General features: G+C 42.0%; 1 protein-coding gene across 1 annotated transcript in view; it reads right to left on the reverse strand.

The window, feature by feature from the left end:
* Nucleotides 1-14627, reverse strand: part of SORL1 (sortilin-related receptor, L(DLR class) A repeats containing) — a 236260-nt gene that overhangs the window by 55809 nt on the left and 165824 nt on the right. The window contains exons 25-26 of the mRNA XM_006895608.1: nucleotides 11108-11227; nucleotides 3130-3255 (exon numbers count right to left, since the gene is read on the reverse strand). Of these exons, the coding sequence (XP_006895670.1) occupies nucleotides 3130-3255; nucleotides 11108-11227 (246 nt within the window). The remainder of the gene's footprint in view (nucleotides 1-3129; nucleotides 3256-11107; nucleotides 11228-14627) is intronic.

A 14627-nucleotide genomic window follows, 5' to 3' on the forward strand; every position in this document is an offset into this window, starting at 1 on the left:
GGTTATAGCAACAGAAAGGGAAAATCTACAGTTTCTCTAAAATCTTAAACACAGAACAAGATAAATCCATTTATATAGAGAGCATTTATATTAAGTATAATAACCCAAGAAGCTAAGAAGGCAGCATCAGGATTGGAGAAAAACTCATTAACCACTGATGATAGCACACCTCGCACAAGCTTGCTTCCTCAAAGAGAAGGACTTGCTTGAACTATTGACTGATGAAGACCAAAAGCTACAGCCTTCCACACGGATTAACCCCCAGAGTAAAGAAAACCAAAAATCCTCACAAGTGAATCAAAAGGCAATATCATGGAAAAGGAAGGAAGGATTGAATCTATCAAGGATTTCATTTTATTTGGATCCACAATCAAAGTCCGTGGAAGTAACATTCAAAAAATCAAGTGATGCATTAGGTAGATCTGCTGCAAAAGACTTCTTTATGGTGTCAGAATAAAAGCAAAAATGTCACTTTGGATGAATGCATCTGAACTGTGGTATTGGTAAAGTTTACTGTCTCTACCACACATTGCCACAAAAACAAACAGATCTCTCAAGGAGTAAGTGCAGACAGACTGCCCCTTAGCAAGGACAGTGAGACTTCACCTAACATACTTTGGACATGTCATTCAGTCCCTAGAGAAGGACATTATGCTTGGTAAAGTAGGAGGTCAGCCAAAAAAAAAAAAAAAGATAAAGACCCTTAATGAGATAGATGTATACTCAGTGAGTGAGTGGCTGTAACAATGTGTTCAAATATAGCAACACTTGTGAGGCTGCAGCAGGACTGGGCAGTGTTTTATCCTGTTGTACTTAAGGTCACCATGAATTGGAATGACCTGACTGATGGCACTGAACAAGAACAATGATACTTAATACTGTGCATGACAAAAGTGTTATTGTTGTTGTTGTTATATACCATCAAGTTGGAATCGACCCATAGCTGACCCTCCAGCAGGTTCTCAGAGGCAGTTAATTATACAGGAGGAGATTGCCTATCTTTCTGTCACAGGGCAGCTGGTAGATTCAAACAGGGAGCCTCTTAGGGTGGCAACACAACTAGAATAAAATTCAGACAATGACTATACTCTCATGAAAATCTCCAATATACAGGTAAAGGATAAAAACAGAAAAGAGAACCTTATAAACAAGTACTTGATATAAGGAGATACACATTGTGGTGGTGGTGGTATGTGCCATTGAGTCATACAGCAACCCTATGTACAATATCTCTCAGTTCTGCTTTACCCTGAGCCAGTCTGACTGTCACCGATACAGCTACCCTCACTTCCCCACTTACTGTGTCAATCCAACTCACCCAGGGGCTTCCTCTCCTGTACTGTCCCTCCACCATTCTGAACAGGATGTCCTTTTCCACGTTGTCCATGCTCTTGGCCCCATGCCAAAGTACATGATACAGAGCTTCAAAGTCCTTGCCTACAAGTAGCAGCCCAGTTTCACCCTCTCCAGGATAAACCCATTTGTTCTCTTGGCAGACCGTGGTATGTTCAGTACACTTCTCAAGCACCACAGCTCAAAGGCATCAATTCTTCTTCTGTTATCTTTAGTTATTGTCCAGCTGTGCAATGCATAGAAAGTAGTTGAGAAGACTATGGCCTGAATCAGATGTACCTTAGTCTTTAGAGTGACATCATTGCTCCTCAGCTCTTTTAAGAGGTGCCAGACAGCAACTTTCCCTAGAGCAATTCATCTTTTGATTTCTTGATTGCTGGTGCCAAGAGTGTTGATTATGGATCTGACCAAGTTGAAATTGTTAACAATCTCAATCTCTTCCATGATGCTGAGACAAAATCCAGTTCTTCACCTTCTGCAGCAAATGCTTCAGGTCCTCCTCAGCTTCTCTGAGCAAGGCTGTGTCATCTGCAGAACCCCACTATCTGGAACCAAGTCCCCCACCCCTAGAGTCATGCAATGAATGCACAGGGTGGCACGCCAGGCAGGCACACCCATGTGAGCATGCAGGACCAGAGCACAGCAGGAGGTCCTCGCACCAAAAGCGAGAGATGACGCTCGCTGCCACCGCTGGCAGCAGACACAGAACAGGAACTGCCAGCCTCCCAGGAGATAGCACACACAGAGGTGCCACCCCCTGGGATCCAGGACGCAGAAAGATCATGAGACGAGGGCAGTCGTGCCTGGCATGACACAGCACAGGAGGGCGTATATTGTGTATGGTCTACTATTTTGTGAAAGCTTATTTTCTACGGTAGACATCATCAACTATTTCAGAATTTTAAAAATCACTACATTAAAATCATTCTGGAAATTTCCAAAAGTTTTATAACAGAGCACTCTTAGCCATAAAAGCTATTTTATCTAGGAATTGGTAAATTAATGCCAGGACAATGGAAATGGGGCTACAGTTAGAAGGCTGGGTTTACTAAGTGGTTTTTCTACTTCTGTTCTTCAAAGCTGTTAGGGAAAAGTAATGCAACAAACTGCTTGCTTGAGAATGACATCCATCCTTCCAGCCTACATGGGAGCTCTGGTAGTGCAGCCCATAGTGTGCTGCTGATGCAGAGGTGGCACCCCTTTGCCAGAGTGAACTGATCCACCAGCAGCTCTACAGGAGAAACATGGGCAATTTACAGCCTCTAGAAATCCACTGAAGGATCACCTATTGGTCAGTGCTGACTCCAAAGTCAATGAGCCTGAAGGATGTGATTCCCTCCCCACCCCCATCAGTACATACTATTTAGAAATAAAATCAAATGCTCCTTTGAAGTGAAGATTGCATGATTCTATCTTGTGAAATTGACCACATCATCAGGGAAGACCAATTAGAGCAAAGGATCTCCCTTTTGGTAGAGCAGGTCCGTAATCAAGGGAAACGCTCACGATGGCTATTATATGTCACAAATCATGGCACTTATGCAGGGCTGGGGAATGCTTTGTTCTGTTCTCAGGCTGCCCTGAACTGTAGCTGAACTCAATGGCCATCAACAACCACCACAGTACACACAGCAGGGCAACACAGAGGCTGGCCTGTTCAACTGTCAGCATAGTTGCACAAGTACAACGTAACAGTATGCCCTTTCCTGGCCCATCGGCTGTCTCTCTTCCTAAACAGCAGACATTAGAGAACTGGGTGGAGGAATTTGCATTTACCACAGTTGACTGGATCCTCATCTGAACCATCTTGGCAGTCCGTGTCCCCGTCGCAGGCCCAGCGCTGGGGGATGCAGTGCCCATTGCGACACTGGAAATTGGAGGCCTCACAGGTGTGATAGATGGCTGCAAGCAGAAGGGGAGAAAGAACGGTCATTCCTCCATCATCTCCAGGCCCTTCATCAACCACTTAAGCACCTGGCTGAAAAGCAAGCTGTACCACACCAACACGTAACTGTCAGTTTGTCACACTGTGGTGGCTTGTGTGCTGTTACGGCACTTGAAGCTATGCCACCAGTGTTTCAAATATCAGCAGAGCCACCCATGGCAGACAGGCTTCGGTGGAACTTACCAGCTACAAGGAAAGGCCTAGCGGGCTAATTCTGAAAATCAGTCAATGTAAACTTAGGGATCATACAAAATATTTTCCAACATATATGCTATGTACAAATAGGAGCTTATGGAAGATGAGTCGCTGTCTCAGACTAGAAGGCACTCAAAACACAAAGTGACTTAAATGATGGATTCAGGCACATCTACGGTCATGAGGACGGTATGTGGGATTGTACACGGGGCTGCTGTGGGGCAGAGCTGACACTATGGCAACCAGTATCAACAACTAGATACTCAAGCATAAACTGAAATATCTATGGTTCTACTCAGCCAGCAGCAGGGGGCACCTGGAGCTGACCTCAAGGCAGATTGCAGCTTCCTAAATGGGTGGTGATTTAAGTTCCTACGAGCTTAGAAATGACACATTGTCATTGCACAGGTACAGATGCATGTATTAAAGGGGTAGCTGAGAACAATTATTAAATATTCCCCTTTTGCAGATGAGAAGCAGTCTTTGAGAGAGGAAATTTGCCCACATTCACAGAGATCAGTTAACAGCCATGGTCTTCTAGTTCCAAAGGAGCCCGGCTAGCAAAGTGTATTCACATGTTGGGTTGATAAATGAAAGGTCAGCAGTTCAAATTCACCAGCCACTCCAAGAGAAAAAGAGGAGCAATGTCCTCTTGACAAGATTTATAGTCTCGGGAATTTGTTTCATGGTTATTACGATTCAGAATCATCTATTCTGTGGCAGCATGTATGGACGCATAGGATGGTAGAGTTTCAAAGCCTATGCTTCGTCTATCTTCTCACCTAAACCTTCTCATTCATTAGAGTCTGAGGAATGAAGAGCCTGGGCTCTAGAACCAGCCAGGGCACTGTTTGGGGGCCTTGGTTTCCTTATCTGTATATGTTATCTAAGGACCTTTCTTAGCAATAAAAGTCCATGCTTTTATAATTCTGAATAACTAATTTCCATTGTCAACTTGAACAACTCAAGTCCAAAGAACTGAAAAGATTTATTCAAAATTGTAACCAAAAGAAAGAGAAAGTCTCAGAACCTAAAATTCCCTGACTTCCTGTCCTGTCCAGAGCAGCATCTACCAGCCAACAATGCCAGGCATCCATTATAGCCATTAAGAGGAAAAAAGAACAGTGAAACAGAGCGACGTTGTTCTAAGTGAACAGCTTCATTTGTACACAAGGGCCGGGCCACCTGGAAGTCATTTAGAAACATCTCAAAACCTCAGTCAAAGACAGTGTTTAAATGTATAATATGTGCCCCAGACCCAACCAGCACCACTAACCGCCTTCTCCATCTGATTCCCCCTTCCTCCTCTTAAACACAAAGCTGTTTGTGTCTGTCCTCTGCTGCGTGAAAGCCAGAGCTGGTCTTGTTTACAACCAGCATCAAGTAATATAACCGAGAGAGAGAGATAGCTCTCTGTTAGTTTAACTGTGGACTGGCTGTCTTCACAACAGGCGGAGGCAAAACAAACAAAAGAGGGTTATTGACTACAAACTGTAGTTATTTATTCACATAAGAGAGTTGGCAATACATAAGGTCTGAGGAATCTAGAAAATGTCCTGTAGAATTTTTACAGAATTTGACGTTTATTTTGAAAGGGTCAGAAATAGAAAGAACTTGACTTTTTTCAAACCACCTTAGAAGAAGTGATTGTCTGTTATGTGTGACTTCTTAGAACGCTCTGATGACCAAGGCCATCCTCTGTGTGTTCAAATAAGACTACCTCTGTGTGTTCAAATAAGACTAAAGGAAGTTTCTGTATTTTACAACCTTTGGCACTCAGAATCCATTAAACATCTTTTAAAAGATATATCTAAGGGAGTAGGATTCCCACTCTTTTAAAACTTTCCAGAAGAATAACTTTGAAAAGGAAAATAAGAATGGCTGTATGCATAAACAATGTAATAACTGTCACTGAAATATGCTGTAGAAATTGTTGACTGGTGTAGGTTTCACTGCATGCACTTTCAATCACAATACTACATTCATTTAATAATAAAACAAATTATTAAAGTAAACAAAAAAGATGTATCTATTTGATAAGATAGAATGACTGTATCACGCATGTTACACAAGCTTTTGCACAAGTAAGCCACAAGCATCTTTTAGGATGCCTTTGATGCATTGGTTTCCCAAGTCTAAAAGTCCTTTTAAAAATTCCTCACCAAAACCTTTTTCATTTATATAAAATATAAAATAGCTTGAACCAATTTCCATACCCATCTACTTGTTATTATTCAGCCTGTGCATTTCATTTTTAATTGAAAACCATTTCAGAGTGTTAATAGCATTTCCAAATGACAATTCTTAGGGGCAAATCTATCATAGACACTAGCTCAGATTCAAAGACTAATTGGTTTGCACAAATTCATACAGTGATAACATATGACTAGAATGTATAACTCAGAGGGCTTTTCTTGTTTATGCCTTTTTATCTGTCCTCTTACTAAGAATTTCTGGAGGCAAAATGCATAATGTTATTGGTTTGGCTGCTAATCAAAAGGTCAGTGGTTGGAAACCACCAGCCACTCTCAGGAGAAAGACGGGCAGTCTCTTCTACAGATTCAAAGCCTTTGAGACCTAACAGAGGGCTCCAAGGACTTGGAACTGACTCAGCAGCAGGGGGGACACTGGGACTTTAGTAAATATCTGCCCTGTCTGTGCCCCAGAAGTGGGCACTGAGCCCCAGAAGGGACTCAGAACTGACTCAGCAGCAGGGTTTGGGCTGGGTTGTTTTACCAGCTATGACTTTGGGTGCCTGATAAATCATACATACTTTTTTGGTTTTCATTATTAGAATGGAAGAGATTGACCTTAATCAAGACTGAAAATTGTGAGCAAGAAAAAGAAGTCTTTGCATGGTACTGTGATGATATGAATGTTACGGCTAAAGAATAAATACAACAGAAATAGAATATTAGGGTTTCTAATAAAAAATTATTACCCTATGACTTGGGAATCTGGCAGTGCAATGGTTGATAAGTGAAGGTCAGTGGTTCAAAGCCAGCAGCTGCTCCCTGGGGAAAAAGCTGTGACTTACTCTTCGACTTGGGCTCATCAGCGAACCTTGATCCAAAGTACTAACTAATCATAAGTGGGCCAGCAGAGATTCATTGGTTACTACACTGGGGAAGGCTCTACCTCGTTTCTTAGAAAACATGGGGCTATTAAAGAGCACACGAGGACAAAGAAATGCTAATATAAACATGGTGTGTCCTAGAAAAGAATTATAAAGGACAAAGAAAGAATACTGAAAAACAGTAATACAGAAATTCTAGATACTAGAAATATAGTCCTAAAAGTAAAACTATCCCAATGTGCATGTATTAAATAGATAAATTCTTGCTGAAAAGAGAACTGGGGAGCTGAAAGATAAATCTGAGATTGTAACTCTGACTCATGCACCGAATATTAGAGTAACTACACAAACTTCTTGGAGACACAAACAACAGAATGAGAGAGTCCAGGACATGGTTGGGAATAAATATAGTAGCCAAGACTTGAAAATAGCTGAAGAGATATTGTTGTTGTTATGTGCTGTCAAGTCGCCTGTGACTCATAGCGTACAACAACCCTAAACCCTGCTCTATCCTGTGCCAATCACACTGCCTCTGACACACCCATCCCGATTACCCTAGTCATTGAATCAATCCAACCTCATAGAGGGTCTTCCCCTCTTGCTCCGTCTCTCCACCCTCCCAAGCATGATGTCCCTCTCCAAGGACCTGTCCCTCCTTAAAACATGTCCAAAGTATGTCAGATAAAGCCCCAGAATCCTTGCCTCCAAGGAGCAGCCTGGTTTAACCCTCTCCAGGATGAATCGGGTTGTTTTCTTGGCAGTCCATGGTACATTCAATACTCTTCTCCAGCACCACAGCTCAAAGGCATCAATTATCCTTCTATCCTTCCTAGTCACTGTCCAACTCTCTGGTGACTATAATTTATAAGAATTGATCAAATAAATAAATCCTTAGATTTTAGAAGAAAAGAACGGTTTCATGCAGGATGATTTAGGGTGAGCGGGTGGGTGGGCCAATTCTACACCTAGTAGAACCTACATAATAAAAAGTGAACAAAAAAAATATATATAAAGAAAACTACAGAGAAAACAATGTATGACAACCTAACAATCAAATTAAAATCTGTAAAGAGAGACCAGAAAGAAATGGAATCATTTCAACAAAATAGTTATAGCAAATAACAAAACTAGAATCTCAAGCTCCTTTGGATTCAAGATCTAGGGTGAAATAAAGGCATGTTTATACTTACAAAGCCTTAAAAGAACTTATGACTTAAAGACTCCTACACAGAACTACTGGAGGATTTTCATAAAAGAAGAGGTGTTCATGCGTATTAGAGATGATAAGGATGGCACAAGATAGATTCAGATCCATTGTGCACAGGGCCTTGAGGAGTTGACTCATCGGCACCTAACAACAAACAACAGACTCAAGACGTGGAATAGCTAAATAGTCTGACAACTCTAACAGTAAGTTTTATTATTAAAAAGGAATAATAATAACTGTTAATTTTAGGATTTCTAACATATTAAATCATAACAGCATGAACATGTGGGCAGAGATTGTATTCAAAGTGTGCTAAAATCCTTATATCGTCTGGAGGTAAAGAGAGATATCAAAATGTAAATATAGTATGTACATACAATAGAATATTACTCAGCAATAAGGAGACATACATATAAAGTTCGGATGTTAAGTTCTCATTCCTTTAGTGTTCATAGGATTTGAGAAGAACACTGAGCGTCTCATGGACGGCAAAGAGAACAAACAGATATGTTTTGGAGAGGGTGCAGCCGGAGTGCTCTTTGGAGGCAAGAATAATGAAGTTTTGCCTCACATATTTTGGGTATGCTGCTGGGGAGGGGGGGGCTATTCCTTGGAGAAGGACATGATGCTGTGAAGGGTGGAGGGTCAGCGAAGGAGAGGAAGACCCTCAACAAGGTAGACTGACATGGTGACTACTGCAATGGGCTCCTGTGTATCAGGAAGAATGAGGACGACACAAGATAGAACAGGGGTCAGATCTTTTGCTCATAGGGTCACTGTGACTTACTCGACTCCACGGCTCCTAACAACAACAACAATTTTAATGGCCTAGTGGTAAGGAACTGGGCTGCCAGAAATAAACATTTACTTCAAAAAGCAAGGGGGTAAAGAGGAGTAATAAAACCGTAAACAGTTCACCAGAAAGGAAAAGCGCAGGAGGGAAGAGCAAAAAAGAAGCATGATGCAGAGATAGCCCGGAGCTGAGGCCACTGGACCTCAGAGGGCTTGACCTATTTTCTTTAGTTTTGGGGCAATGGCTTAATTTATTAGAACAGGAAACAAAGTGTCATGTCACACATCTTAATGAGCTCACATGTGACCTCTGACTATTTTGGGATGAGAGAGAAGAGTCATCTCTAGAAGGTTTGGGAAACCAGCTACTAGAACAAGGCTGCAGTTGAACAACAGGAACTATAAATTGTCCCCTATTGGCCCTGTCAGAAGAAAGCCAGAGATAAAGCCAGGGGTTTAGAACAAACCCACCCACGGAAATGAAGGTGCTCATTCATTCTGAAAGGCCAGCACAGGCTGCTGGAAAGCAAGCCTGACTAGTATGTTGTGCTGACAAGATGTTCAATCACACTGCAACTTACGCCCAAGTGCTTCCCTTTAATTTGTAAAGTCGTGGTTTATCAGGACTCAAAACTTCCAAACAGCATTCATGTGTCCCTTGGTCTGACAGCAGTTCCTTCATGGACTGTCACTGGCCTTCTGCAAGCCATGCTTGTCAACAGACAGAAACACTTTATCTAGGAGAAGCAGACATGTTGACACCAAGACTTGGCCAGAAAGGATGGGGTGCAATTCACAAGGGGATGGAATCTGGCAGCATCATAAAACAGCCTGTGATATGCAAATGGATTTTTAGGAAATCCATTTTGTCTTTAAGACCACCTCTAAAAGAAAATGAATAGCATTAAATAGCTGCGTAAAATTATGCCATCAACAAAGATGCAATGATCATGCATTCACCCAGTGGAGACAGTGAAGAATGCAAAGGAGTAAAAGGCAAGGTCATTGCTGCCCTTTAAGAAAGAGAACTCAGCCAGAGTAAAAATCAAGCTTACTTCTATTTCAGTTTATGGCATGATTATTGCCTCCTTTCCCTTCAGTAGCAGATCTATCTTCTTTACATTTGTTTTCACAAATCAGTTGGCATACTTTGAGCTCCCAAACAGAGCTTCAAGTTGGTTCATTCAAGTTCAACCTCTTGTTCATAATTTGCATTTCCACCCCATAGCTGCTGCCTCAGAATCCACAGTTTAACAAGATCCCTGGGTGATTCCTTCCTATCTCACTCGCTCACCGACGGCCATTACTGACTCACAGCTGGCATTCCACTGGGCTCCAAAGGCTGTACATCACACGGACGGAGCTTGCCTATCTTTCTCCAGTAAAGCAAACAGCCAGGGCTGTAATGCTGGGGTGCAGTAAAACATCCAAAAGACTAACAGAGCTCCCTAACAGCTCCTTCTTATGTTTTCTTATTGCAATTGAATCAGAATCAACTCATAGCTGACCCTACAGAGGGTTTTCAGAGGCTGTAAATCACAGGCGAAGGAGATTGCCTATCCTTCCACAGAGCTGCTGGTAGATTTGAACTGCATGCCTTCAGGTGGGCAGAGCAACTCCTTACCCAGTATACCACCAGAGATTCCTAATGTATGTCAAAATGTAGATTCTAATTCCATTTATCTTGAATGGAAATGCAAATTATCTTTAGAGAATCATAACAAATTCATGGGAAGCCCTGCTGTCAGATTTGACATATGTAAACTTTTGGGGTACTGGGTGGGCAAGGGAAGAAATAATATGGGATTTAAAAGTCATTTAGATAATGCACAAGATTAATATTATATATCGGACAGTTGAAAAGTTGACTCTAACAATGTACTGCAAAACCAAATCTGAGTTATAATTTAAAAGCAGATATGTCTATACTATAGTTAAGCTGAACATGCTTACCTCAACTGCTGTAAGAACTGAACACAGAGAGAACTTACTCATCAGGCAGTTGCAGTGGGTTTTTCTTACTCCACCTCCTCCCCCGAGACCTTGCTTCCATATTTAAACGACCCCTATTCATTCACTCATAATGTAATGCACATAAGTGAGCCGTCCAAGTAACAGAAGTACCAGGGCATTACCTGTAACTTACACCTATATAGCATTGTTCTCAAATTCTCATTGGCTGTTTCAGTGCTAGTCAAAAATAAAGACCCCAGATCTGGTACCAGTCTGTGAACTATTTATTACTGGTCCTAAGAAGCATGAACCAGAATTTAAATGAAACTGTATCATTCAGGGACATTATTAGGTTCGGTTGGCATTTTGCCCTAGGACTTTCTCAGTGAAGGAAGCAGGTTGTTGAATGACACTGATTCTGGCACATGCCCATTATGCTATCATGGACCAGCTCTTTGCAAAGCCCTGGACTTTCTGATTGCTAAGGTCTAAAACAATTCTCAGAGCCTAGTTTCTAAAATTATGTAGGGCTGTGATGCTAACCAGGACATGAACGGACTCATAAGCAAGTCCGGGAACTACTAACCGGAGCAGTTGGCTTCATCAGACCAGTCCCTGCAGTCATTGTCCCCGTCGCACACCCAGGAGGCACGGATGCACATGCCAGAGCTGCAGTTATATTCATCACTCCGACACTGGTGCATTTCTGTAAGGGAGACCACAAACACAGAGTTGAAGACCAAGTCATGCCAGACGACACCAAACCACGGACCCCATGACTCAGAAGTCTGGCTCTGGTATCAAAGCTCATAAGGATAGACCTGTTAAATTATCAAACATAGCGTGATGGAAGAGACCTTTAACTAGGAACATAAGGTCATATGGGATAATTGCCCAAATGAATGACAAGTATGCTGAGCTATCAGCCCCTCAGACTTCTGCAACTCTTAATCTCTGGAAAAAGCCAGCTTTGTTCCTTTATCCTTTGCACTCCATAAATATTATTCGTTTCTATGCCAGCTAAAGGAAGAAAAACTTAGAGATCTTCTCCTGAAAATCAGCTAATGAAATCCTATGGAAATCAAGGGTACAACCTCAGTATACATGGGACACTGTGAGTAAGGCGTCGACCTGAAGGCCTCCCACAAATCGTTTGTTACAATGGGAAGAAATGGTCTAGGAGATTGATGAAGCAATGGGGAGGAAAGAAGACTTCTAGAGTCTATGGTTTCAGAAAAGTTAAGGGAGTGCTGAGTATAAATAAGTAACAGGAGATGTTCAGTTCAGGCAAAATAAGATTAGTGCTGAACTTACAAAGAAAGAAAAGGTATGTAAATGAGATATTTTGTGGGCAAAGCTCAGAGATGTTGGTGGGTATGTTGTCTATGGCAGTGTGAGAGTCTTGGCAAACAAAACCTCAGGCTGCCAATGACTTGAAAAGAGCCTGCAACAGTGATATCTCTTGCAAGATTTTGTAATTAGAAATTGTAATTAGACTTGGTCATTAGAAAGCCCTGGTAGACTAATGGGTAAAGAATTGTGCTGTCAACCCAAAGGCAGGTAGTTCTAATCTACCAGCTGCTCTGAGGGAGAAACATGGGTCATCACTTCCTGTGCAATTTACAGCCTCTTGAAGACCTGCTGGAGGGTCAGTTATGAGCTGGTTCTGACTGGGCAGTAATGAGTTTTGAGTGCATGATATCATAACCACAGAATTTTCTAACTACATTTTAGAGATTCTCAGAAAAATAGGAATAGTCAAATATGGGGCCCACACTCTCTTCTCAAGAGGCAGTTAAAGACTAAGCTGGTGATTCAGATACTTAGAGGAAACAGTCTGGAGACTCGAGAGGTAGACCAGATCTAAGAAAGGGATTAACTGGGACCTGGGGTAGGTTCAGGATAAATTGGAAAGAATGGGCCATAAATCTAGTCATGGGTTGCTTGAAGGTCAAGTGTATGCCTAGTACGTGAAGTAGGTGGCAAGACAGCTATTAACATGTGGACTTCTCTCTTACTGTGGCAAACTGAGCTGTGCACTTTAACAGTGCTGCATGCTGGAGAAGACATGGAAGGAATGAAAGGAAATCATTGTGAATGCAGGAACATATTTTCACATATTTCACATTTGCAAGATGAAGGTTCTCAAAAAAAGATCCTCCTATAGCAACCTAGGCTAGTCTGCATAAAAGCAGCCCTGGAAAAACAACTATGAGATATCATCTCACCCCAGTAAGAAAAGCAAAATTTAGCAGAACAGCAAGCATCAAATGCTGGCAAGGTTGTGGAGAAACTGCAACCCTTATGCAGTGTTGGTGGGAGTGTAAAACGGTGCAACCACTGTGGAAGGTGGTAATGGTGCTTTCTCAAAAAGTTGCAAATAGAGATACATTTGACCCATCAATTCCACTACTGGGAATATATCCCAAAGAGATCATAACTGACATCCAAGCAGATATATGCACACCCATGTTTATTGTGGCTTTCTTTGTTCACAATAGCAAGGAGTTGGAAACAACCTAAGTGCCCATCAACAAACGAATGGATAGAGAAGCTGTGGTATATTCACACAATGGAATACTATGTTGCATTGAAAAACAAAGAGCTCATGAAATATTATGCAAAATGGATGACCCTGGAGGACAGACTGAAATATCTCAGTCACAAAAGGACAAATATTGCATAGGGCCAAGTTGTAAAATGAAACTAATACCAGGGTTGAGGGAAGACAGAAAAGGAGGGGAGGAGTGATGTATATTGCATTGAAACAGATGAGAGAGAGAACTGTTTAAAAAGGATATATGAATGGGTATTCTTGTCATTACAGAAGTCCAGAGTGAAGGCTTCACAGTGGAGTGGACTTTGGGGGGAGGGACTGCATAACAATGAAAGAGTTTTTCTTTCTTTTCAAGGAGAAGAGTGAATTGGTGGGGAGGGTGTGGGCAGGGAGAAAAGTGCAGCAATGAATGACTGAAAATCCTAAGTCTCTGTAAACTTTTATTAAAATTAATTTTAAAAAAAGTTCTAAAAATAAAAAGTGGCCCTGGATAGGCTCATTAGATTGACCAAGCAGAGTAATTACAAGCACACCCCTGCTTCCCTTACCCCAGGGTGGGTGGGTCAAAGTTCCTACTCATCTGGCAGCAGCCCTGTCCACCTGCATGTCCTTCCCTGCCTCTATGGACAAGGGAGAGAAGCCCAGCAGGCCCACTCTGACTCAGCACAATGTTTGGGGCTTGTGTCTGGACTCCATCTTCACTTCCCTTAATGCCTGTGTTCCTTCACTCTGGGGCAGCGTGTTTCCTTTGTGGACAGTCAGCAGCTACATATTAGAATCCAAGTCTATTGATGAGGACAGACCCTTGTGGAACTGACAAGGTTGTTATGCAACAGAAAGGACCCAGGATTAGAAAACGGGAGAAATGGGGTCCACTTCCCCATCCTGCAGTAAACAAATCCTGTCCCCCTGAGCAAGCTCCTTGACCTTGTGGACTTTGGTCACTTAATCTCTGAACTTAAGGGTCTACAATTTCTTACCATTCTAACAAACTGAATACACACAAAATATTCCTTTCAGAAAACAGATCATCAGTTAATGCTTCTACCACATGCTAACTCAAACAGAGTAAACTGAGATAGACTGGCTAAAGACAGATCACAAAGGTGCAGATCTGTGTCTCTGATAGGCTAAAATCTATAAGCTATGTGTGAATCTATAGGCTGCTAAAATCTACAGTCATTCACAGGTGTGGGTTATATTGATGCACTGGTAGTAACCACCTGAACTTATGTGGAAAGCATCCTTATGCTTACAGTTCACCCCTGGGCATCTCTGGTAAAACCAAAATCCTAAGCAGCTGCTGTAGAGTAAATCCCAACTCATGAAGATCCACATATATCGACACAGAACGGTGTGCCACTGGGCTTCCAATGGCTGGCTTCTCAATAGATCTTTCTTTCTAATGTGCCTCCGGGTAGAATCAAATCTCTACCCTTCCTGGTAGTACCACCCAGGGTCTCCCTGAACATAAAGCAGTGCTGTTGTCCTCATTTCACAGATTAGAAAACTAAGGCTAATCAAGAACTGAATAAAGCTATGAACCCAG

Source organism: Elephantulus edwardii, unplaced genomic scaffold (genome assembly GCF_000299155.1).
Source record: "Elephantulus edwardii isolate Elephantulus edwardi_28Jun2011 unplaced genomic scaffold, EleEdw1.0 scaffold00171, whole genome shotgun sequence".
Classification (NCBI taxonomy): domain Eukaryota; kingdom Metazoa; phylum Chordata; class Mammalia; order Macroscelidea; family Macroscelididae; genus Elephantulus; species Elephantulus edwardii.